This window comes from Capra hircus, unplaced genomic scaffold (assembly GCF_001704415.2).
Source record: "Capra hircus breed San Clemente unplaced genomic scaffold, ASM170441v1, whole genome shotgun sequence".
Classification (NCBI taxonomy): domain Eukaryota; kingdom Metazoa; phylum Chordata; class Mammalia; order Artiodactyla; family Bovidae; genus Capra; species Capra hircus.
Window position 1 is genome coordinate 282,461 of NW_017189652.1, and position 25,684 is coordinate 308,144.

The following is a 25,684-nucleotide window of genomic DNA, read 5'->3' on the forward strand; positions in this document are numbered from 1 at the left end:
GGTAGGTGCCCAACATGCTACTGGAGACCAGTGGAGAAATAACTCTAGAAACAATAAAGAGATGGGCCCAAAACAAAAACCGTGCCCAGTTGTGGATGTGACTGGTGATGGAAGTAAAGTCCAAAGCTGTAAAGAACAATATTGCAAAGGAACCTGTAATGTTAGGTCCACGAATCAAGGCAAATTGGAAGTGGTCAAACAGGAGATGGCAAGAGTGAACATCAACATTTTGGGAATCAGCGAACTAAATGGACTGGAATGGGTGAATTTAACTCAGATGACCATTATATCTACTACTGTGGGCAGGAATCCATTAGAAGAAATGGAGTAGCCATCATGGTCAACAAAAGAGTCCAAAATGCAGTACTTGGATGCAATCTCAAAAACGACAGAATGATTTCTGTTCCTTTCCAAGTCAAATCATTCACTATCACAGTAATTAAAGTCTATTCCCCAATCAGCAATGCTGAAGAAGCTGAAGTTGAACGGTTCTATGAAGACCTACAAGATCTTTTAGAACTAACACCCAAAAAAGATGTCCCCTTATAGGGGACTGAAATGCAAAAGTAGGAAGTAAAGAGTAACAAGCAAACTTGGCCTTGGACTATAAGATGAAGCAGGGCAAAGGCTAACAGAGTTTTGCCAAGAGAATGGACTGGTCATAGCAAACACCCTCTTCCAACAACACAAGAGAAGACTCTACACATGGACATCACCAGATGGTCAACACCAAAATCAGATTGATTATATTCTTTCCAGCCAGAGATGGAGAAGCTCTATACAGTCAGCAAAAACAAGACTGGGAGCTGACTGTGGCTCAGATCATGAACTCCTTGTTGCCAAATTCAGACTTAAATTGAAGAAAGGAGGGAAAACCACTAGAGCTTTCAGGTCTGACCTAAATCAAATACCTTACAATCATACAGTGGAAGTGACTAATAGATTCAAGGGATTAGATCTGATAGACAGAGTACCTGAAGAACTATGGATGGAGGTTCATGACATTGTACAGGAGGCAGAGGTCAAGACCATCCCCATGGAAAAGAAATGCAAAAAAGCAAAATAGCTGTCTAGGGAGGCCTTACAAATAGCTGTGAAAAGAAGAGAAGCGAAAAGCAAAGGAGAAAAGGAAAGATATAAGCATCTGAATGCAGAGTTCCAAAGAATAGCAAGGAGAGATAAGAAAGCCTTCCTCAGTGATCAATGCAAACAAATAGAGGAAAAAAATAGAATAGGAAAGACTAAAGATCTCTTCAAGAAAATTAGAGATACCAAGGGAACATTTCATGCAAAGATAGGCTCGATAAAGGACAGGAATTGTATGAACCTAACAGAAGCAGAGGATATTAAGAAGAGGTGGCAAGAATACACAGAAGAAGTACACAAAAAGATCTTCATGACCCAGATAATTACAATGGTGTGATCACACACCTAGAGCCAGACATCCTGGAATGTGAAGTCAAGTGGGCCTTAGAAAGCATCACTAAGAACAAAACTAGTGGAGGTGATGGAATTCCAGTTGAGCTATTTCAAATCCTGGAAGATGATGCTGTGAAAGTGCTGCACTCAATATGCCAGCAAATTTGGAAAACTCAGCAGTGGACACAGGACTGGAAAAGGTCAGTTTTAATTCCAATCCCAAAGAAAGGCAATGCCAAAGAATGCTTAAGCTATCACAATTGCACTCATCTCACACGCTAGTAAAGTAATGCTCAAAATTCTCCAAGCCAGGCTTCAATAATACATGAACTGTGAACTTCCAAATGTTCAAGATGGATTTACAAAAGGCAGAAGAACTAGAGATCAAATTGCCAACATATGTTGGATCATTGAAAAAGCAAGAGAGTTCCAGAAAAACATCTATTTCTGCTTTATTGACTATGCCAAATCCTTTGATTCTGTGGATCACAACAAACTGTGAACAATTCTTCAAGAGATGGGAATACCAGACCACCTTACTTGCCTCCTGAGAAATCTGTATGCAGGTCAAGAAGCAACAGAGCTGGACATGAAACAACAGACTGGTTCCAAATGGGGAAAGGAGTACATCAAGGCTGTATATTGTCACCCTGCTTATTTAACTTCTATGCAGAGCACATTGTGAGAAATGCTGGGCTGGATGAAGCACAAGCTGGAATCAAGATTGTCAGGAGAAATATCAATAACCTGAGATATGCAGATGACACCACCATTATGGCAGAAAGTGAAGAACTAAAGAGCTTCTTGACAAAATGAAAGAGGAGAGTGAAAAAGTTGGCTTAAAACTCAACATTCAGAAACAAAGATCATGGCATCCAGTCCCATCACTTTATGGCAAATAGATGGGGAAAGAGTGGAAACAGTGACAGACTTTATTTTCTTGGGCTTCACGATCACTGCAGATGGTGATTGCAGCCAAGAAATTAAAAGACGCTTGCTCCTTGGAAGAAAAACTATGACCAACCTAGACAGCATAAAAAAGCAGAGACATTACTTTGCCAACAAATATCAGTCTAGCCAAAGCTATGGTTTTTCCAGTAGTCATGTATGGCTATGTGAGTTGGACTATAAAGAAAACTGAGTGCCAAAGAATTGATGCTTTTGAACTGTGGTGTTACAGAAGACTCTTGAGAGTCCCTTGGACTGCAAGGAGATCCAACCAGTCCATCCTAAAGGAAATCAGTCCTGAATATTCACTGGAAGGACTTATGCTGAAGTTGAAACTACAAAACTTTGGCCACCTGATGGGAAGAACTGACTTACTGGAAAAGACCCTGATGCTGGGAAAGATTGAAGGCAGGAGGAGAAGGGGATGACAGAGGATGAGATGGTTGGATGGCATCACTGACTCAATGGACATGAGTTTGAGTAAACTCCAGGAGTTGGTGATGGACAGGGAGGCCTGGCGTGCTGCGGTTCATGGGGTTGCAAAGAGTCAGACACGACTGAATGGCAGCCATTCTGTCCAGTGTGAGATGGTACATCATTGTGGTGTTGATTTGCATTTCTCTGATAATGAGTGATGTTGAGCATCTTTTCATGTGTTTGTTAGCCATCTGTATGTCTTCTTCGGAGAAACATCTGTTTAGTTCTTTGGCTTGCTTTTTTTTTTTTAATCACTTCACTGCTTTATTTTGTTATTATTATTATTTTTTTTTTTTACTTTACAATATTGCATTGGTTCTGCCACACATCAACATGAATCTACCATGGGTGTATGCGTGTTCCCCATCCTGAACCCCCCTCACACCTCCCTCCCCGTACCATCCCTCCAGGTCATCCCAGTGCACCAGCCCCAGGCATTTGGCCCACTTTTTGTTTCGGTTGTTTATTTTTCTGGTATTGAGCTGCATGAGCTGCTTATATATTTTTGAGATTAATTCTTTGTCAGTTGTTTCCTTTGCTATTATTTTCTCCCATTCTGAAGGCTGTCTTTTCACCTTATAGCTTCCTTCATTGTGCAAAAGCTTTTAAGTTTAATTAGGTCCCATTTGTTTATTTTTGCTTTTATTTCCATCACTCTGGGAGGTGGGTCATAGAGGATCTTGCTGTGATTTATGTCAGAGAGTGTTCTGCCTATGTTTTCCTCTAAGAGTTTTATAGTTTCTGGTCTTACATTTAGATCTTTAATCCATTTTTAGTTTATTTTGTGTATGATATTAGAAAGTGTTCTAGTTTCATTCCTTTACAGGTGGTTGACCAGTAAATGGACTGTCTTTTCTCCATTGTATATTCTTGCCTCCTTTGTCAAAGATAAGGTGTGTGGATTTATCTCTGGGCTTTCTATTTTGTTCCATTGATCTATATTTCTGTCTTTGTGCCAGTACCATGCTGTCTTGATGACTGTAGCTTTGTAGTATAGTCTGAAGTCAGGCAGGTTGATTCCTCCAGTTCCATTCTTCTTTCTCAAGATTGTTTTGGCTATTTGAGGTTTTTGTGTTTCCATACAAATTGTAAAATTGTTTGTTCTAGTTCTGTGAAAAATACCATTGGTAGCTTGATAAGGATTTTGTTGTATCTATAGATTGCTTTGGGTAGTATACTCATTTTCACCATATTGAGTCTTCCATTCCACGAACATGGTATATTTCTCCATCTATTTGTGTCATCTTTGATTTCTTTCATCAGTGTTTTATAGTTTTCTATATATAGGTCTTTAGTTTCTTTGGTAAATTTATTCCTAAATATTTCATTTTTTCGTTGCAATGGTGAATGGATTGGTCCTTAATTTCTCTTTCTGTTTTCTCATTGTTAGTGTATAGGAATGCAAGAGATTTCTGTGTATTAATTTTATATCCTGCAACTTTACTATATTCATTGATTAGCTCTAGAATTTTCTGGTGGTGTCTTTAGGGTTTTCTATGTAGAGGATCATGTCATCTGCAGACAGTGAGAGTTTTACTTCTTCTTTTCCGATCTGGATTCCTTTTATTTCTCTTTCTTCTCTGATTGCTGTGGCTAGGATTTCCCAAACTATGTTGAATAGTAGTGGTGAGAGTGGTCATCCTTGTCTTGTTCCTGATTTTAGAGAAAATGCTTTCCATTTTTTGCCATTGAGGATAATGTTTGCTGTGGGTTTGTCATATATGGCTTTTATTATGTTGAGGTATGTTCTTTTTATGCCTGCTTTCTGGAGAGTTTTTATCCTAAATGGGTGTTGAATTTTGTCAAAGGCTTTCTCTGCATCTATTGAGATAATCATATTTTTACCTTTCAATTTGTTAATATGGTGTATTACATTGATTGATTTGCAAATATTGAAGAATCCTTGCATGCCTGGGTTAAAGCCCACTTGGTCATGTTGTATGATCTTTTTAATATGTTGTTGGATTCTGTTTGCTAGATTTGCTGAGAATTTTTCCATCTATGTTTATCAGTTATATTGGCCTGTAGTTTTCTTTTTTTGTGGCATCTTTGTCTGGTTTTGGTATTAGGGTGATGGTGGCCTCATAGAAGGAGTTTAGGAGTTTACCTTCCTCTGCAAATTTCTGGAAGAGTTTGAGTAGGTGTTAGCTCTTCTCCAAATATGTGGTAGAATTCACCTGTGAAGCCATCTGGTCCTGGGCTTTTGTTTCTTAGAAGATTTTTGAGTGCAGTTTCGATTTCTGTGCTTGTACTTGGTGTGTTCAGATTTTCTATTTCTTCCTGGTTCAGTTTTCAAAGGTTATACTTTTCTAATAATTTTTCCACTTCTTCCAAGTTGTCCATTTAATTGGCATACAATTGCTCATAGTAGTCTCTTGTGATTTTTCATATTTCTGTGTTGTCTGTTGTGATTTCTTCATTTTCATTTCCAATTTTATTGATTTGATTCTTCTCCCGTTGTTTCTTGATGAGGTTGGCTAATGGTTTGTCTAATTATCTTCTCAAAGAATCAGATTTTCATTTTGTTGGTTTTTGCTATAGTCACCTTCATTTCTGCTTTGATTTTTATGATTTCTTTCCTTCTACTAACTTTGCAGTTCTTCTATTCTTCTTTTTCCAGTTGATTTAGGTGTAAAGTTAGGTTGTTTATTTGATGTTTCTCTTGTTTCTTGAGGTAGGCTTGTATTAATATGAACTTCCATCTTTGCACTGCTTGTATTGAATCCCATAGGTTTTGGGCTGTCTTGCTTTCATTTTCATTTGTTTCTATGCATATTTTGATTTCCTTTTTTATTTCTTCTATGATCTGTTGGTTATTCAGAAATGTGTTGTTTAATCTCCCTATGTTTGTATTTTAATAGTTTCTTCCCCCTCTAGTTGACATCTAATCTTACCACATTGTGATGATTTGTTTTGAATTAAATTTTGTATATAATCTGTGTGTGGTATCTTCATTCTTTTGCATGTGACTATCCAGTTTTACTGGGGCTTCCTAGGTGACTTAGTGGTAAGGAACCCACCTGCCAATGCAGGAGATGCAAGACACGTGGGTTTGATTCCTGGGTCGGCAGGATCCCCTGGAGAAGGAAATGGCAACCCACTCCAGTATTCTTGCCTGGAGAATCCCATGGACAGAGGAGCCTGGTGGGCTACAGTCCATAGGTTGCAAAGACATTTGATCAGTCAGCTCTTCTGGGTCTCCAGCTTGCTGACACAACCTGCAGATCTTGTCAGCCTCCATAATCATGTGAGTCAACTGGTTCTGTTTCTCTGGAGAATCCTTACTAATATACTCATATAAGTGGAACTATACAACATTTGTAGTTTTATATATGCTGTATTTCATTTAGCATGTTTTCAAGGTTCATCCATGTTTTAACATGTATCAAAGATACACCCTTTTTAACATAGGAATGCCCTCTAAAACATATATTATCAATACTCTAGTCCACTAAATTGCCAGAAGCATAAGTGTTTAATTCAGCCTTGAGGGAACAAGAAATTCTTCTTGGAGGAGATCATGTCTATCTCAGGCTTGAAAAAATGAGCCAGGTGAAAGGGTCAATAGGAAGCACCTAAAAAAATGTCCTAGGTAGAAGAAATAGTATGTATACCAATGTAGTGTGAGAAAGAACATGGTGTTTTTAGAGACCTGAGGGTTTCTTAGTATGAGTGGGACTTAGAGAGTAAAGGAGCAAGTGGCAAGAGACTGCACTAGGAGATTGGTAAGGTTCATGCCATGGTTAATTCTTGCTGGATCTAAGTTGAGTTGTTGCTGCTGATACAGATCATTAAGCATTCTGTGAATAAACTCATTTTTCTTCACCCTCTGATGCTTGCCACCATCTTGAATGACATCAATATCCCTGAGGATAATCAACTTTTGGCTCTACTCTGCCTTTCATAGTGTCCTAAATGTCAAGTGCTAAGAGAGGTTTTGTGCCTATGAGATCAACATACCTTCACTTTGCCATTCTGAAGAAATGGAGTCCAGTTATGGCCCTCTTGACTACTGGATATAAGGAACTCCTTCACATACATGCTGGTAAGCAGAGATTTCACCCCTTGGGTGGTTATTCCTGTAACTCTCATTGTCTTCTGGAAGTCCACTTGTAGCCACTCTTTTGGATTATTCACCTGGGGAAGTTAGAGTAGTGTCTTGTTGATCATGATTTGCTCCCAGAAATCACCAAATGCCTTCTTAATCATAACTCAGCACTTATCACTCTGCATATTAATTATCTTTTTGCCAGTCCCCCGTATTAGACTCAAAGCAAGCAACTGGGGTTACCCACTTATAGCTGCCCAGTAAATGTTCACTGAATATTAGCCCAGTACTGCATACAGATATTTTGTTTCCAGGAAGAAATGATCCCTAATAGGGATGAATGTGTGAATGCATATGGCACATCCACTAAATATCTGTGGGGTTTTCCATGCATAGTCACCTTTCCTTGACACTCTTGGTGGGAACAACCAGGTGACGGAAGTAGCTGAAGAAACAGTTCAGAGCTTTCCCTATTCTTTCCCAACCACTGCTCCTTATTCTGAATCAGTTAAATAGTAAATTTGTTCTCTCTTACCTGGGGTCTCCAGGCATTTGTCCTCCCTTGAAGGTTAAGTCGGGCTTGTGAAGGAGACCAGGTGGCAAACATGTTGCTTAAGTGGGATGAGGCAGTAATCTGTGTATCTGATATAGCTTTATTCTCCATTCCCAGTGGCATGTTGCAACCTTGAAGAAATGGAACAACAGTGTCATCACAAGAACAGGTTGCAGCCAAAGTTCTGCCTCCACTGACATTCTAGTTGTCATCATGACATCATTTTCCAGGCATTAACTTTTGGATGTTATTGTTAACATGCTCTGGATTTTCTGGTCAGCTCTGCTAAGCTTTGTTGGGCTTTGATTTGCCTTGTTAATAGTAGTGTAGGATATGGCTGACCCTGGGGAATTCCATGGTTAGGATGAGCAAATGATGGGTTTGCCCAGGACTTAACTGGTTTTAGCATTGAGACCTCTGTGTCCTGGGAAACATCTCCCTCCCCATCTCAGAAAAACTAGTATGGCTAGTCATACTACCCATGGTTGGGAGTGGGAAGTACATGGGATGACTTGAAACTTACTATTTAAGTCACAGCCCATCAACTCCATGCGAAGAGTGCTGCGGATGCTGTAATGCGTTGGGTGCAAACGGATATATCTAGCAATAATTGGAGGGTTAAAAATATTGTGTTTTACTCCAGATGAATCCACATTGCCAAAGAACACCTGTAAAATGAAGACAGAATAAGAAGCAATTCCTCCCAATCAAGTTTTTTTTTCTAGATTTGTTTGTGCATTTCTCAACAGCCCCCTGGTGGTTCAAATGGTATAGAATCTGCCTGTGATCCAGGAGATTTGGTTTGATCCCAGGGTCAGGAAGATCCACTGGAGAAGAATGGCAACCCTCTCCAGTATTCTTGCCTGGAGAATTCCATGGACAGAGGAGCCTGGTTGGTCCCAGGCCATGGGGTCACAAAGAGTCAGACATGGCTGAGTGACTAACACATTCACTTTTCAACAGCACCCAACACTCAAAACCATCCTGGCTAGACAGGTGTTAGAATACAAAAGATGAAGGAGAAAAATTATAGGAAGAAGAGTGGATCAAGGGAAATTAGGTCTGTGCAGGTGAAGCAGTCTACACTGGGGTTCTGTAAAATGTTCATCAAACTCCTAATTTATCCACCCCCTCCTTTCCAACTTCATAACCAAAAATTTGTTTTCTACACTTGTGACTATTTCTGTTTTTAAATAAGTTCATGTGCATCTTTTCTTTAGATTCCACATATAAGCAATATCATTTGATATTTGTCTTTCTCTGTCTGACTTACTTTACTCATTATGTCAATCTCTGGGCACAGCATTATTTTTGATAAGTAGATTGGCTTCATTTTAACTTCAATTCTTATGTCTTGATTAAGAAGACATAGGAAAAAAAATAAAAAAAATAAAGAAGACATAGGAAGACAAAGTATCTGGATATTTAATGTAATCCCTATGGAACTCAAAATGCTCCATTTTACAGGAATGTAAAAGCCAACCCTAAATAGATATGGAATTTCAAGGGACCCTGAATAGCCAAAATAATCCTGGAAAGAAGAAAAAAGTTGGAGGACTCAATTCCGGATTTCAAAACTTATTCCAAAGCTACAGTTATTAAAACTGTGTGGTATTAGCGTAAGGATAGACACACAGCTCAGTGGAATAAAGAATCTGGAAATAAACTCATCAGTTTATTCATGTATATAAATCCCAAAGAGTTGAAAACAGGCATTCAGAAAGAACCCATACAGGAATGTCTACCACAGTGGGCACAAGAGAGAAGTAACCCAAATGTCCATCCACTGCTGAGCGGATACAAAACATGTGTGGTCTAGCCATCCAGTGGAATACTATTCATCCAGGAAAAGGAAAGAAGTGCTGATTTGTGCTACCACGTGCATGGGCCCTATGCTCAGTGACAGCAGCCAGACACAGAAGGCCACCTATTTATTGTATGCCTCCATCTCTGGGAAGTCTCCAGAACAGGCAAAGGGCTGTGGATAGGAACTTGATGAGTGCTTGCCTAAGGACTACGGGGGTAGGGTGGGGGAAACTGCAGGAGTGGGCAGTGGGGAGTGACTGCCTGGTCGAGACAAGGGTTTCTCTTTGCGGTGGTGCCAACGTTTTGGAACTAGATACAGTGGTGATGGTGGTCCAGCACCGCCAGTGTATACTTGGTGCTACTGGGTAGTCTGCTGCTTTCTCTGTACAAAGGTCTCCTCCCGTGGAAAGGGAGAGTTCCGACAAAGAGAGGGTCCAGTGGGCAGGGTGAGCAGGATTCTGCCAGAGTCATGTCTTTGCAGGCTCAGGCCTGCGGGGGTGGGGGTGGGGTGGGGGGCATGGGAAATCAGTGATCTTAGGGAGTCTGCCTGTCACAGACTGTGTGCCCCGACCAATGAGGGGCCAGTCCATGGTTTCTAGGAAATGGAGTAGAGGTCTGAGAGTACCGGTTGTCTTGAGAGGATGGGACCAGCTGACTCATCCCGTGGCACCTCATCCCACCGCACCGCAAAGCGAGGCCTCGGAGGAATCGGGATCAGTGGTCAGCATGCCCAGGGAAAGGGGCCATTGAAGGTCGTCTTGTCGCCGCTCCCGCACCGCCTGTGCCGAGCTGTCTTTCTCTGTGAGCCACGTGGAGTGCCTCCTGTGGGAAGGCCACTATGCCCAGCGCCTCAGCTCGTCCACACCCATCTTCCTAGCAGCCATCATGTAGCACCTAACTACCAAGGTCCTGGAGCTGGCAGGCAACGAGGCCCAGAACAGCGGTCAGAGGTGCATCACCCCAGAGCTGGTGGACATAGCAGTCCACCACAACGTTCTGCTCAGCGGCTCTTTTGGGATGACAACCATTTCCCTGGTGGCCCCAGCCCGGCACTAGCTGCTCAACCACACCTGGGTCCCGGGTCCCGGGCCCCCAGACGGGCCTCCCCCCTGCTGTTGGGCACCAGGCCTGCTCACTGACTGACTGCACAGCCCGGTGCCTCGGGCCCAGTCATGTTGAATTAATAAGTGTTTCAAGACATCCCTGTGTGTGCTTCAAGTCACTTGGCCTGGGAGGTGGAGGTGGGACACCCCTCCTTCGAGAGGTGGGGGTCGGGGGTCTGACTGGAGCGGAGGGGGAGTGTTGTGGGTACGGGTGGAGTCGGGGATGGCAGGCAGAGAGGAGCGGTCGCCCACGGTGACAGCGCATGTGGTGGCCCTGGTGAGAGAAGCTGGCTGCGGCGAGGGTGCGATGGAGAGGGGTCTGTGGGGGAGGCCGGGGAAAAGAAGGCTCCCCCGCTGGCTCTGAGCAAGTAGGAGCCAGGCCAAGTCCCCAGAGGGACCGGGGTCCTGGTGGTGACGTTCAAGACCGAGAGGACAGCATCGTGGCAGAGTGAAGGTGCCAAAGTGACCAACCGCCTTATGGCGTGCGATGCAGGGATGGTGGACAGCGTGCAATGCAGGGATGGTGGACAGCGTGCTTGATAGGGAGGGGTTCCCATGGGCGTAGGGCCTAGATGCCCATGGAGGCAGGGGCCTAGACCACAAGACTGCGGCAGAATGAGGACTGGGGTGGGCGGGACACAACCCGTACGTATGCAAAGTCGGCATCAGGGTCACGCGGGGTCACCAGTTGACTTTTTGGTCCTGTGCCTTTAGAGATGCCTGGAGATGCCCTGCTTGGCAACCTGCGGGAGCAAGCTGTCACCTAGCAACGGCCGGCTCCCCACCAGGACCCGCTATTTGCATACGGCGCCGGCAGCCAATCACGGCCCCACTTCCGTGCCCGCTCTTTTGCATATCACCCCGGCGACGGGAGCGTCTGGGCGGCCGGGCCGGCGCCATCGCGCTACGGGCCCGAGCTGGACGCACGGTCGCCTCCCGGTTGCTTCAGCGCGCCTGGAAGCGCCGGGGTAGAGAAGATGGCGGCTTCCGCGGCCAGCCTGGGCGGCGGCGGCGCGGGCGCGGGGCCCGAGCCAGGGGACTTCTTGACCCGCTACCGCCAGGTGTCCAACAAGCTCAAGAAGCGGTTCCTGCGGAAGCCGAACGTGGCGGAAGCCGGCGAGCAGTTCGCCCAGCTCGGCCACGAGCTGCGCGCCCAGGAGTGCCTGCAGTACGCGGCCTGGTGCCAGCTGGCGGTGGCGCGCTGCCAGCAGGCGCTCTTCCACCGGCCCGGCGAGGCGCTGGCGTTGACCGAAGCTGCGCGCCTCTTTCTGCGGCAGGAGCGCGACGCGCGCCAGCGCCTGGACTGCCACGCCGCCGCCGGGGAGGCCCTGCAGGCCGCTGCCGCCGCGCTGGGCGCCGCCGTGCGCCTACACCTGGAGCTCGGGCAGCCGGCCGCGGCCGCCGCGCTCTGCCTCGAGCTGGCGGCCGCCCTGCGCGACCTAGGCCAGCCGGCCGCCGCCGCCGGCCACTTCCAGCGCGCCGCGCAGCTGCAGCTGCCCCAGGGGCCCCTGGCCGCCTTGCAGGCGCTCGGCCACGCCGCGTCCTGCCAGCTGCTGGCGCGGGACTACAGCGGCGCGCTGGCACTCTTCACGCACATGCAACGCCTGGCACAGGAGCTCTGCGGTCTCCCGCCGCAGCCCCCGCTCCCTCAGCCCGCCGCCTCCGGCCCTCCACTCCCGCTGCTCCTGCCCGGCGCGGGGCCGCCGGCTGCCGCCACCCCGGCCACGCTGGGCGCCTTCGCCGACGTGCTGGTCCGTTGCGAGGTGTCCCGTGTGCTGCTGCTGCTGCTCCTGCAGCCGCCGCCCGCCAAGCTCCTGCCGGAGCACGCGCACACCCTGGAGAAGTACGCCTGGGAGGCCTTCGACGGCCACGGGCAGGACAGCAGCGGCCCGCTGCCCGAGGAGCTATTCCTGCTGCTACAGTCCTTGGTCATGGCCGCGCACGAGAGGGACACAGAGGCCGTCAAGTCGCTGCAGGTGGAGATGTGGCCCCTGCTGAGCGCCGAGCAGAACCACCTCCTGCACCTCGTTCTGCAGGAAACCGTCTCCCCGTCGGGCCAGGGGATCTGACGAATCCCTGAGAGGAACCCAGCCACGCTGTGCCTGTTCCTGAAACTCAGGCACGGGCCTGCGCATTTGCGGGAACACGAAAGATCTTGATCCTGGCGCTTCTGCTTCTGCAGTGTATCTTACTTGTCTTGCCACCGGAAGAATGCAGTTGACTAAAGTCACCTTGTTTCCATAACAGTGGCAGAAAAAAAAAAAACACCCATATAATAGAATCGGAGGACACAGCTCACCTCACCAGAAATTTCAACATAAACTGGAGAATGCCTTGGGTTCCTTTCACCCAATCGTCTCCCGACCCCGCTCTGCGGCCCCCGCCCCTCCACCGCCCAGAGGGCTCCACTTTCCCCACATCCTTGTTTCACACAGGATTTATTTGCATAGCTCTGGCCTGGAACTCTAGCTGCATGATTTTTTTCATGGTGACTTTGATTCTTTAGCGTATTGTGATGTCTGCCTGCGTGATCGCCCAGTTCCTCCTTTGTTCCATGCGCCTTATACGTTAGAATCGTTGTATTCAGTACTCCGCGGTTGTCACTACAGCCCTCAATCCATGATAAAGCCTTTCTGACACTCCTGACTTGTGGTTTAGATTGATCTCCTCTGTAAAATGGGAATAGCTTATCTACCTGTCAGAAGGCAGAAGCACAAACAGATAGTTCCCATTTAGATCCGAGGTGGATTCATTCACTCGAAATGGACACTGTGCCTTTGAATCTACAGAGATCATTTGCGATGTGGTCTTTAGCTGCAATGCATATGTTTTCAGTACAAACGGGGTGGGCCTGGGAGTAGGGGTGAGGACGGGGTGAGCTCCAGCACAATGGTGTCAGATGTGCAATGGAGTTGTTAGTTGCGGTTGTTCCGAGAGGTCCAGCTAATCCACATGGGCAGGTTTTACTTGTAGTATGGACCCTTCTACAAATCTTCAACTCAAATATATAAAATTAGCATGCTTCTTTGGTCTAGTGTGATCACGTATATGCCAGACTATGCCCTTGGTCCCCAGAAGCAGGGTGGCGTTCCATTTTTAGACACTAGATTTCTGGTCCAAATGATACATGCAAACTGACTTTCTCAGGTTTTCTTTAGCGCTGAGTGTGATGACAAGAACTCTTTAGAATATATTCTCATTCTCTTCCATTCAGTTTGGGAAAATGCATCCTTTAGGCTGAAGTTGTAGACAGCACTAATCTTTTGGGGGTGAGTTTTAAGCACTCAGTTTAGGAATCTATCTTGCTTTTGCATATTTGGTGGGGAGGGGGAATATGTGGAGTGTTGTATGAGATAAGTGCCCCCAAATGGGTGGGACTTTTAGGGTATGCTTTTGGACCTCTATTTCAGTAGTGGCTAAGCAAGTATAGGGGAGCCCACTGGAGACAGATGCAGGCACCCCTCCTGTGCCCTCATGTGGCTGCCAGGCAGGGTCCTTCCAAGCCCTAAAAGCCCAGTCCAACTTATTGCCAAGGCAGTGAGGGTGCACGCTCCCTTGTGTGTTTGCTTTTTCTGGGACACTCAGCCCTGGCTGCCTCCCTTACCATCCTTAGGACAAGAATGCTCAGGAATGAATTATGGAGTGTGCCTGGTGAGAGCATTTGGGTTTAGGTGCAAAGTAAAGCCTCCTTTGTTGTTGTTTAGTCACTAAGTCATGTCTGACTCTTTGTGACCCCATGGACTGTAAGCCCACCAGGCTCCTCTGTCCATAGGATTTCCCAGGCAAGAATACTGGAGTGGGTAGCCATTGCCTTCTCCAGGGAATTTTCTCAAGCCAGGGATGAAACCTGCATCTCCTGCACTGGCAGATAGATTTTTATTACTGAGCCACCAGCAAAGCCCTTAAAAGCTTGCTTTGAGGGAGTGAGGTGAGGAATTACCACAGAGCCTGGTATTGCATATTCAAGCCTAACTTTAGAAAACACTAAAGGCTGTTTTCTGTTTGCCATTGGCTCATTTATGTATCTTCTTCAGACACTTTGTAGCACAGAGAGCTGGGCTAAGGCCACATCAGTGATTTTGACAGAATTCTCTTGCTGTATATCATCACCTGGTGTCAACATTAACACTGACTTCTAACACAACCAAAGATAAATATTTTAAAAGGACAGGATTAGTGTTCTTTTAAACTTGAAAACCAAAGGGAAAGATCTGCATCACTGACAGTTCAAAATTCACATTCAAAATATTATGAAATATTGAAAATAGTAGCCAGTGAAGCAATGATCTTTAAAAGGTGTTGGGTTCTTTTACTCCCTTTATGAGGGACTTCTGTGATGAGACGTTGCTTATGAAAAAATATTTTGCATGTGAATGGTTGTCCAGGTGGATTACACCTGGTTTCCTGGGGTTTCCAGGTGGCACAGTGGTAAAGAATCTGCCTGCTGATGCAGGAGACTCGGATTTGATCCCTGGGTGGGGAAGATCCCCTGGAGAAGGAAATGGCTACCCACTCCAGTATTCTTGCCTGGAAAATAAAATGGACAGAGGAGCCTGGCAGGCTACAGTCCATAGGGCTGCAAATGACTGAGGGACTGAGCATGTGGATGGTACAAAGATTTTTAAACATTTGAGAACCATTATACTGGAGGAAGATGACTAAGACTGAAATGTGTAAATTAATCAAGCATGCTCTGGGATGACAGAGTTCTGGTTAGTGTGAACTGTAGAGACATCTCTACTGCCATTAGACTAGACCACCAGTTCAGAAACTTTTTCAGTAGAGGAGATGTAGATATTTCAGTTTTTTCGATCCAACTAAACATTCAGTGACTAATATACTATGACTAAGGGAGGTTTTTCCTGGAACGCAGCACTGAGTTGTGCTGGAGCCAGCTAGGACTAGCTTGTGAGAAGCAATTGTGGCTGGCTGCTCCCAAGTCTGCATTCAGTGACCTTGCATCAGCAGCTTGAAATCAGGTGTGATGGGAAATATTTACATCATGGAAATCCGCAAATGTTACAAATAAAGGCCCTTCCCCTGACTGTCCTCCACTTTGCCCCAGAGCTGGTTGTTAAACATTCGCCAGCCTGCCATTGAATGAGAGTATAATTTACAGCAAAGAGAATAAACGTGATCATATCCAAGATGCTGAAAAAGCACTTGATGAGATTCTATAGCCTTTCCAAATAAAGTAGGAGCAAGAAACTTTTTAAATGTTATAAAAAATATTTGAAACTAACTGAACATTATATTAAACAGTGAAATATGGGATCCATTCCCATTAAAGTCAGAAGCAAGAAATACTCATTTATAATAAAGATAATATCTTTACATACTATAGTATCTATACATACTATCAAACTTCAGACAAAAGAACAAAGAGCATTTTGTTTACCACCCAAGTCTACAAAGACTGATCTGCTGCAGCTGGTGATAGACAGGGTACTGGGTGTTCAGAGGAAGAGATTAACAGGATAACAGGATGAGGCACTGTGTGTTTCAGGAAATTCAAGATGATAACAGGATACTCTGCGCTTTGGACAGACAGGTCCTGAAGTAGTTAATATGCATTTCAAGAAGAATTGTAATGAACCCTGCTTTTTGCATCTTTCCATACATAGAAAAACAGTATAACCATGGACTTGAAACCTCTGTTCTTTGTGAGTACCTGTAATATTTCACCAAGATGTATGTCTGACTACATGTATGCCTTAACAGCAAAACATGTAAACTAGCTTCCCCTCACCTCTTTGGAGCAGCTCCCAGAGCTATGTGAGAGACTTGTCTCCCAGACTAGTCCTCAGTAAGACCCCGAATAAAATTTAACTCACAACTTTAACATTGTGCATTTTTCTTTTAGTTGACAACACAATATATACATATTTATGTGTCTGTGTATATATCCCTGATTATACATATATTAATCACAAAAACATTTAGAGTGATTATTATTTTCCATTTACCAGGGCCTGTTAGCACAATCCCCTGGAGAAGGAAATGGCAACCCACTCCAATATTCTTACCTAGAGAATTCCATGGACAGGGGAACCTGGTGGGCTACAGTCCATGGGGTCACAAGAGTCTGACATGGAAGTCAGCATAATGTCTTCCATGTAATGGAGCAGTATGGTGTTCTGTGGGATGTCAATATATTTGGGGTCCCTACGGTCTATATTAGGAGAAGGCAATGGCACCCCACTCCAGTATTCTTGCCTGGAAAATCCCATGGATGGAGGAGGCTGGTGGGCTGCAGTCCATGGGGTCGCTAAGAGTCAGACACGACTGAGTGACTTCACTTTCACTTTTCACCTTCATGCATTGGAGAAGGAAATGGCAGCCCACTCCAGTGTTTTTGCCTGGAGAATCCCAGGGATGGGGGAGCCTGGTGGGCTGCCGTCTATGGGGTCGCACAGAGTTGGACACGACCAAAGCGACTTAGCAGCAGCAACAGCAGGGTCTATATTGGGCTTCCCTTGTGGCTCAGTTGGTAAAGAATCTGCCTGCAATGCAGGAGACCTGGGTTCAGTCCCTGGGTTGAGAAGATCCCCTGGAGAAGGGAAAGGCTACCCACTCCAGTATTCTGGCCTAGAGAATTTCATGCGACCATGGGGTTGCAAAGAGTCGGACAGGACTGAGCGACTTTCACTTCACTTTCAGGGTCTATATTACGATAAGGAACAAAGGAACTGGCATCACTTTGAAGCATCAACCATGAAGTTCATACTCTTGTTCCCACTTTGTAAATGCAAATCTATTCTGACTTTGGTTGTCAGTGTGAATGAAGAAAGCATCCTCCAGGTCTGTGGCTCCATATCAGGTGCTTGGTGCTGTGTTAATTTGCTCCAGAGGAGATACCACACTTAAGAGTTGTGATTTTCTTTTTTATCACCACCTGACTAAATTTGTGATGATCTGTCGCTTTTCCATAACTCATCTGGCTTTTGTTAGTAGCCAAACACTTAGTGGTCTAAGGAGACTAGCCACTGGGTTGGAAGGCAACTATTCCAGGTGGAGCAACTGAAAGACTTGTGTGCACAGCAGGGATGACTGCTTCAGAGACTGGGGAAAGGTCACCTCCTTCAGCAGAGAAGGTTCAGGGCAATTTAGAGGTTTGTGGTTCACAGCCTCATGCATGTCTGCCTAAATGTACCCACCCCAGGTCTCAGAATTCCACCCGTTCCCATCAGTGCCATTACCTTAGCATAACAACCATATCAGGGCTGACCATTTAATTGTGACTGCAACTCTGCAATTCACATGCTCTGCTCCTAGGTTTGGTATAAAGTCCAAGTATCTGCCTATAACCCCAGGACATGGAAGATTCCTCTAGAACTCCATGATTCTGTCAAGAATCTATATATATACGTTCATGGATGTTCTTTGTATATATTCATAACATTTAATTTCTTTTTCCCCCTATGTATGCTGAAAAAGAAGATGCATACTCAGTTGTGTCCAACTCTGCAACCCTGTGAACTGGAGCCCGCCAGGCTCCTCTGTCCATGGGATTTCCCAGGCAAGAATACTGGAGTGGGTTGCCATTTTCTTCTCCAGGGGATCTTCCCACCCAGGGATTGAACCTGAGTTTCCCATGTCTCCTGCTTTGTAGGCGAGTTCTTTACCACTGAGCCACCTGGATAGCCCGGACATGAAAACAGGTCACTCTACTGTCAGATGATGCTAAATTGGTTGCCATAGCAACCAAATGCTACTAACTTCCCAATGTCTTCCTTCCTTATCTGAAACTCATCCTATTGTATCACTGATGATAATCTGAGAAATTGTGATGCCACCACATGTCATGGGTTATTCAACATCCAGTCTTCTCCCCAAGTAAGGAATTATACCTGTCTTCCTTGAATATATTAGCAACATAGTCCTAGAATTCTATTTGGAGTGTCTGTTTCCTGCGGCTGCATAAGAGATCCTTCAGGCTACCTTTTTTGTCCATAGGTCCATCATCACTCTATTGCCCATGAGTGAAAAATGCTTTTTTGGGGGGCTAAGATGTTGAAGCTGAAACTCCAATACTTTGGCCACCTGATGTGAAGAGCTGGCTCATTTGAAAAGACCCTGATGCTGGGAAAGATTGAAGGTGGGAGGAGAAAGGGACAACAGAGGATGAGATGGTTGGATGACATCACTGACTCAATGGACACGAGTTTGGGTAAACTCTGGGAGTTGGTGATGGACAGGGAGGTCTGGCATGCTGCAGTTCATTGGGTCACAAAGAATCAGACACAACTGAGTGACTGAACTGAACTGAAGTTTCTAGAAACTGTGAGTGTTTGTTCCATATCTGAAATCTGTCAAAAGCTCCTCAAAAGATTCAAGCATTCTCTTGAAAAGGACTAATTACATACCATTAAGGTCCCAGTGGAGTTCCCCCGATAACCCTGCCACCGCTGTCCATCGAGGCTGTACATGATGATAAACTGAGAGATGTACAGGCTGGAGAACTTCTGCCGGGCACCTTGAGTCAGGATGCTGTGAATAATCATCGGCGCCAACAGATCCACCTACCAATGAAAGCAATACTTGATTTTACATGGTGGTATGTGCCATATTCTGAAAAGATTTCTCTGCTTAAGAAGAATCTACCTCGATAGAGAGAAGCCCAATATTCCCTTGGAGGTGCAAGTGCAACAGAGATCAGTGTGGAAATGTAGATGTGTGGGAAGCTGTGGAATCAATGACGGGAAGTGTGTTCACTGAGTTCCCAGGCCACGTCCTGACAAAGGAAATCACTTTGGAATCATTGAGCCCCACTTTTTCTACACACATCCTTAGTGCTGCACACCTGGACCCCATAGCAGGTGCCTCCCTGACACACCAGCCTCTGACTGGACAAAGCCATTTGCCTTCTCTGTCCCCAGACTACCCCCCTCCCACCATCACTATCAGTGCCAAATTACTGTCCCTCCTGCAAGTGTTAGTGCAGAAACTCTTTCTCCTGCTTAGCCTTTCCCAACTCATCCAGAGAACTTTCAGGTGGCTTCTTTTCTGCTTCCAGTCCACTTTGTATATAATTTCATTATAGTAAATTATTGCACCCCATTGTAAACTTTTCTTTGCTTTTTGCCTTCCTTGTTAGACTGAGATCCTGAAGGCAATAAGCCTGTCTCAGTCACCTAACCTTTTTGTGTCTCAATTTCTTGCTCTGTACAGTGGAGTTAATAATGGTATTTATCTCAAAATGTTACCAGAAGGATTACAGAGTTAATACATGCAATGTGCTGAGTTCACTGCTGGCACATACTAAACATGTAATATGTTAGGTTTTACATTCTCTCTAGCCCTGGCACCTAACATGGGATCTGATGGAATATTGATCCTTAGTAGTAAGGAATGGTTGGATCTGAAAGAAGAGGGCATGGGTCACACAAGCATTACAGGAATTTTGACATCAGTTGGTACCCTAATTTCTCCCAGATGCCTGGCACACTCAGCTAGGACTGGTCTGGACTCTTGTACTTAATGGCGATTTTTCTCAGTTGACTCTAAGCTCTATCTATACATCATTCATTCATTCATTCATTCATCAAAGAATATATTTTTAGCATTTGTTATGTGCCAAGCACTCTTCTTGGAGAAGGAAATGGCAACCCACTTCAGTATTCTTGCCTGGATAATTCCATGGACAGAGGAGTCTGTCAGGCTACAGTCCACAGGGTCACAAAGGGTCGGATACAAATGAGTGACTGGGCACATGCACTTTTCTGGGTACTAGCAACAGAGTTGTGAACAATAAAAAAAAGCCCTGCCTTCATGGAACTTACATGGAGAAGAAGGAGAAGGGTGTGCAAGGAAGGAGGCGTGTTTGAACATTAGTCCTGACTGCTCACATGTTGACATGATAATATTTTTGGATATGTTGGATTAAAGATAATGTATTATGATTTTTTTTGGCAGAGCCACACGGCCTGCAGGATTTTAATTCACTGAGCAGGGATTAAACTCAGGCCCTTACACATGTGCTTTGCATTTGTGGTTCACATGATATTTCTGTTGGCCAGTGCTGCTCCAGAGGACATGGGGAAGGGAAAAAAGATGAAAGACTGAGTCATTGAAAAAAAAATTCAGTTAACCTAGGGACACTTTCAGTAATGACTCCAAGTTGGTTGACCAGATTTGGCCTAACTTTAGCAGGCGTTTCTTACTACTCTGTGGTGTAGAATTTGTGAAGAAGAAGGCTTTGGTTTTAGAAAAAGAAGAAGCCACATTTTCTTGCCTTGTGGGACCAGGGATCAAGCCATTTGTTTTTGTGTTAACGTGAAGGAATTGGAGGACTCAAGGATACCTAGGCAATTGAAGACATCTAAAAAAAGAATATGCAGTCTTTGGAGGTGGTAAATTTGATGTTATAGAAAGATATTCAGAGATTCTAATCCCAGTAGAAAGATCAAAAACACAGTGTAGGACTCCCTGCTAGCACAGTGGTAGAGTCTGCCTGCCGGTGCAGGGGACATGTGTTCGATCCTTGGTCCTGGAAGATCCCACGTGCCTCAGGACAGTTAAGCCCATGAGCCACAACTACTGAGCTTGTGTTTTAGAGCCTGGTAACCAAAACTACTGAAGCTGGTGCTCTGCCACAAGAGCAGCCACCACAGTGAGAAACCTGCACATAACTAGAGAGCAGCTCCCACTTGCCACAATTAGAGAAAAAACTGCATAATGAAGACCCAGGGCAGCAAAAATAATTAAAAAACAAAATACAGAGCACTCAATTCTATTCCTGAGTCTTTCAGTCCTGACTCTTTTGGTACAAATCATAAGCCACTCTGTTCTTCAGTTCTTTTCCTCATCTATTACTTGGGGTTTGATGAAAATGACTTAGGCAGGAAGGAGGTATACAAGGCATTGAGCTTGCCAAAGGAATGTGTGATGTGATGGAATGCAATGCATTTTCTAACCTTGATCCAAGGAGAGGGATCCTTGGTGCTCCAGGCATTGATTGATCCAGAATAATGAAGTCTGGCCAGCTTTGGGGCCCACTGTCCTTTGCTCGAGAAAGGGAAGAGAGATTAGATTCAGCTGGGTTGGTCCTGGACACGTAGGAATAAAATTACTCTCTTGAGAAAGGTTAATCCTAGCTGTGAAGACAAAGGTATAAAGCAGAGTAATATCAATGACTACTGAAGTGTTTGGCTTGTCCTTCTTGTCTATTTTATTTTCTAAAATTTAGTAAGTTTGTTGATTGTACCTCTATAGCTAATACTAATGTGTCACCAGCACCATCAATTAATATTATTTCCCTATTACATAATCTATGTTCACTGGAGAGAAATAAGAAATAAAAAGAAAACATAAGTTAAAAAAATAAAAGAAGTATAAAACATCATCCACCCAAAGAAAAATAGTACTATTTTGGTATATATTTCTCAAACATCTTTTTCAAATGTTTTTTTCCCCTCTAAAATGGAGTTTGGCAAATTTTTTCCTGTAAATAATTTAGCCTTTATCATCTGGTGTTGTGACATTTAAATGCTGTTGTAGAGCGAAAGCTACAGAGACTTCCCTGTAGCTCAAATGGTAAAAAATCTACCTGCAATGTAGGAGACCAGGGTTCAGTCCCTGGGTGGGGAAGATTCTCTGGAGAAGGGAATGGTAATCCACTCCAGTACTCTTGCCTGAAGAATCCCATAGACAGAGGAGCCTGGCAGGCTACAGTCCATGGGGTTGCAGAAAGTCGGACATAACTGAGCAACTAACACATACAGACACACACACACAGTGAAAGTGCCCACAGATAACTGTAAATGAACAAGTGTGGCTTCTTTATGAACACTGGAATTAGAATTTCATATAGTTTTCACATGTTATGAAATATTCTTCTTCTTTTGTTTTCCCCCAATCATTTAAGAATAGAAAAATAATTCTTAGCTTGAAGGCCATACAAAATCAAGTGATGGACTGGATGTGACCTGTGGGCTACAGTTTGAGAAAAATGCAGCTTCATGCTACAGCAAAGAGAATGGATTGAAGGGAAGCCACGTGGAAGGCAGGCAGGACATTTAAAGAGGCAGATGCATTACTTGGGTGAGAAAAGAAAATAGATTGAGAGGCACCTATGGAGTAGAATTTATAGAAGCATGAAGATGGATTGTTTATCTGAATCTTTCCAACAGAAATAGAAAACCATATAATCAGCTCAGTGCTTTGAGAGAAAGGAATACTGTTTACCATATTGTCCTGAAGCTGTAATCTGAAAATCTCTAATGCGTCCAGAAGCCATTCCCAGTGGAATTTGACACTCTGAAATCAAACCAGGGGAGCACAATCGTTAGAAGTGCAGAAACAGAGCTTCACAAATGCAGGTCAATGAGAACACCAAGAAATGCTCATATTTTTTAGTGTATACTACATGGCAAGAATTGGATGCAAGATTTTTATTGTACTATCTCATTTAACTAGTTCCAACAGGAAGGCACTAGAACTACTCAGATTTTGCAACTGAGTAAAGCAAAAACATTACTTTGCCAACAAAGATCTATCTAGTCAAGGCTATGGTTTTTCCAGTAGTCGTGTATGGATGTGAATTGGACTATAAGGAAAGCTGAGCACCAAAGAACTGATGCTTTTGAACTGTGGTGTTAGAGAAGACATTTGAGAGTCCCTTGGACTGCAAGGAGATCCACCCAGTCCATCCTAAAGGAGATCAGTCCTGGGTGTTCATTGGAAGGACTGATGTTGAAGCTGAAACTCCAATACTTTGGCCACCTGATGGGAAGAACTGACTCATTGGAAAAGACCCTGATGCTGGGAAAAATTGAAGGCAGGAGAAGGGGATGACAGAGGATGAGATGGTTGGATGGTATCACCGACTCAATGGACATGAGTTTGAGTAAATTCCGGGAGTTGGTGATGGACAGGGAGGCCTGGCACGCTTTGGTCCATGGGGTTGCAAAGAGTCAGACGTGACTGAGCAACTAAACTGAACTGAAAACTAGGGTCCATCCATAAGTATACCAGTGGTTCTCTTCTTGTTGAGGATTAAAACTCAACTTCTTCCAGATGACATATGAGAGTTACACTTCGTAACAGGACCAAAATTAAGCTTCAAAATTTGCTCCTGGAGCTCTTGGGACTTCAGTGTTAAAGTGTTCAAAGCTTCAGGCAGATCCGCCCTCCTCTGAGGATTCTGATTTCTGCCCGCAATATTCATTTTAGATTTGGTAATGACTGTGAGCTTGTATGAAATTCTTGGCAAAGGCCACCCTTCGAGGAGGTGGAAAGCGGTCAAGTGCCCAGTGCCACTCACCCTTGTTGTACACCAGGAAGAGAGTGCTCATCCCAGCTTGTAGGTGCTCGCCAATAAGACATTCTATTCGCCAAGTCCCAACCTTGGATGGTAGCATTTCCACGGTCTCAAAGACACCTTAGCAAAACCAGAAGGCAGAAAAGTGACTTCCTCTCACCAAAACGGGCATAAGATACATCAGATTATGCAGAACATCAGAGGAGATCTAGCTAAGTCAGTTGCACCACTCTTTGACCCAAAGTGCCTGTGATGTAGCCCCTGCAGCTGGAGACTGGAGGTGAAGTTCTGACCCTGGGGAAAGGGTGAGAAAGAGTACCCGGACGCTTCAGGGGTGGAGACGGGAGAAAGCTACTGCATTAGGACTGGCCTCCACTCTCAAGGCTTGGCAGAGCCAGAGGTGGATTTCTCAATGACAAGATGTGGGCTCCCTGCCTCAATGAGTAAAGTAACCCTAGGAGCAAGAAGCTAGAGGTGAATGCTGAGGGGCTGAGTGATAAGTGACCATCCAGAATAAAGGTAAAATCAACCAAGTCAAGAGGATTTCATATAAGAGGGTCCCCCAAAGGAGTTTCTGCAGAGCCCCTGAAAGTATCCCACCAGAGAAAGAGTCCTCTTTAAATATCTGCTGTGCTTCCCTGAGAGCTCAGTAAAGAATCTGCCGGCAATGCAGGAGGCCCCAGTTCAATCCCTGGGTCAGGAAGATCAGCTGGAGAAGGGTTAGGCTACCCACTCCAGTCTTCTCCCAAGCTTCCCTGGTGGCTTAGCTGGCAAAGAATCCGCCTGCAATGCAGGAGGCCTGGGTTTGATCCCTGGGTTGGGAAGATCCCCTGGAGAATGGAAAGGCTACCCACTCCAGTATTCAGGCCTGGAGAATCCCATGGACTATAGTCCATGGGGTCGCAAAGAGTCAGACACAACTGAGAGACTTGCACTTTGACTTTTCACTTTCACTTTAAATATCTGCCAGGTGCAGACAGTGGTGATATCCCTTATCTCTCCCCCCTCCAAGCTACGGTTCAAAGCAGCAACCAGCCAGGAGTGCAGGGGGAAGCATAGGAAGGAGATATTGAGGTTAAAATCAAGTTCCGAAGCTAAAGGCCAAATTAGTGATCTGGAAGAGAAACCTAAGGACATAATGCAAAAAGGCAAGCAAACAGAAGGAAATGAGGGAAACTGAGTCATAGAAGATGAAGAAGTCCAAGACTTTTCTAATGAAAGTCCTGCAGGGAAAGAAAACAAAAGGAGGGGGCGGGAATCAGAGAAATGATAAGGAGAAAAATCCTCTAAAGCTTAAGAATGAAATGCATGATTTCAGAGCGAAAGGACCCACTGAATGCCACAGCAGAGCACTTGTCATGAAACCCAGAAGGAGGTGCCTCTTGCTGAAAATCTAGAATAAAACCTTATAAAAGGAAATTCAGAATTTTAATGAAGAATGGAATTTCCCCGGCAGTCCACTGGTTATAACTCCATGTTTCCATTTCATGGGGCGGAGGTTCTATCCCTGGTCAGGGAACTAAGATCCCGCATGCCGTGTGGCACAGCCAAGAAAAAAGGGGGAAATTTTTCTTTGATTAATGTGTTGAAGTGGACATTATGATGTCTGACTTGAATTTTCTTTGTGACATGAAGTGACTGCAGGCCTGTCCATTACTCAAAAGTCAGCAAGAAAAGTCACTGGGCTTATAAGAATTTTTACACAGAAACAGAAGTTTAGTTAGACTATTAAACCTATTTTTTTTCTTCCTTCTGTTTTGCCTGCACTGTGAGGTATATGGAATCTTAGTTCCCTGATCAGTGATCAAAACTGTGTGCCCTGTGGTAGAAGCACTGAGACCTAGCACTGGATCACCAGGGAAGTTCAGAACCTGTTTTAAAGGAACATTGAGAATTAAGATGATATTCTGTTTTGATCAACAGTGGGAGCAGTGTTTAATCAAAATTTGTTCTTCATACATAAACCAATCACTCTTTGGGAATCACTAATTGGTGATTGGAACCAATCACTATTGGTGCCCTGTGGGATTCGAGTTGGGAGAAAAATCCTCTTTTTCTAGGAAAGTGCT

General features: G+C 44.6%; 3 protein-coding genes across 3 annotated transcripts in view; 2 read left to right on the forward strand and 1 right to left on the reverse strand.

Annotated features, from left to right (window-relative positions):
* The window catches only part of F8 (coagulation factor VIII), a 136,825-nt gene that overhangs the window by 4,455 nt on the left and 106,686 nt on the right, over positions 1 to 25,684 (reverse strand). The window contains exons 19-25 of the mRNA XM_005700528.3: positions 23,619 to 23,735; positions 22,541 to 22,612; positions 21,271 to 21,356; positions 18,721 to 18,876; positions 7,969 to 8,113; positions 7,428 to 7,576; positions 6,805 to 6,981 (exon numbers count right to left, since the gene is read on the reverse strand). Of these exons, the coding sequence (XP_005700585.2) occupies positions 6,805 to 6,981; positions 7,428 to 7,576; positions 7,969 to 8,113; positions 18,721 to 18,876; positions 21,271 to 21,356; positions 22,541 to 22,612; positions 23,619 to 23,735 (902 nt within the window). The remainder of the gene's footprint in view (positions 1 to 6,804; positions 6,982 to 7,427; positions 7,577 to 7,968; positions 8,114 to 18,720; positions 18,877 to 21,270; positions 21,357 to 22,540; positions 22,613 to 23,618; positions 23,736 to 25,684) is intronic.
* LOC106503803 (histone H2A-Bbd type 2/3) lies at positions 9,091 to 10,514 on the forward strand. The gene is given in 1 exon segment (XM_018044625.1): positions 9,091 to 10,514. A coding segment is annotated over 1 exon segment (483 nt). The 5' UTR covers positions 9,091 to 9,824; the 3' UTR covers positions 10,308 to 10,514.
* Positions 11,228 to 16,193, forward strand: LOC108634598 (factor VIII intron 22 protein-like). Its single transcript, XM_018044624.1, has one exon. The coding sequence runs from the start codon at positions 11,332 to 11,334 to the stop codon at positions 12,421 to 12,423; it is 1,092 nt and encodes a 363-aa protein (XP_017900113.1). The 5' UTR covers positions 11,228 to 11,331; the 3' UTR covers positions 12,424 to 16,193.

Excerpts from the sequence above, each read along its gene's own strand:
- LOC108634598 (XM_018044624.1), top strand. The coding sequence starts at position 11,332 with ATGGCGGCTTCCGCGGCCAGCCTGGGCGGCGGCGGCGCGGGCGCGGGG.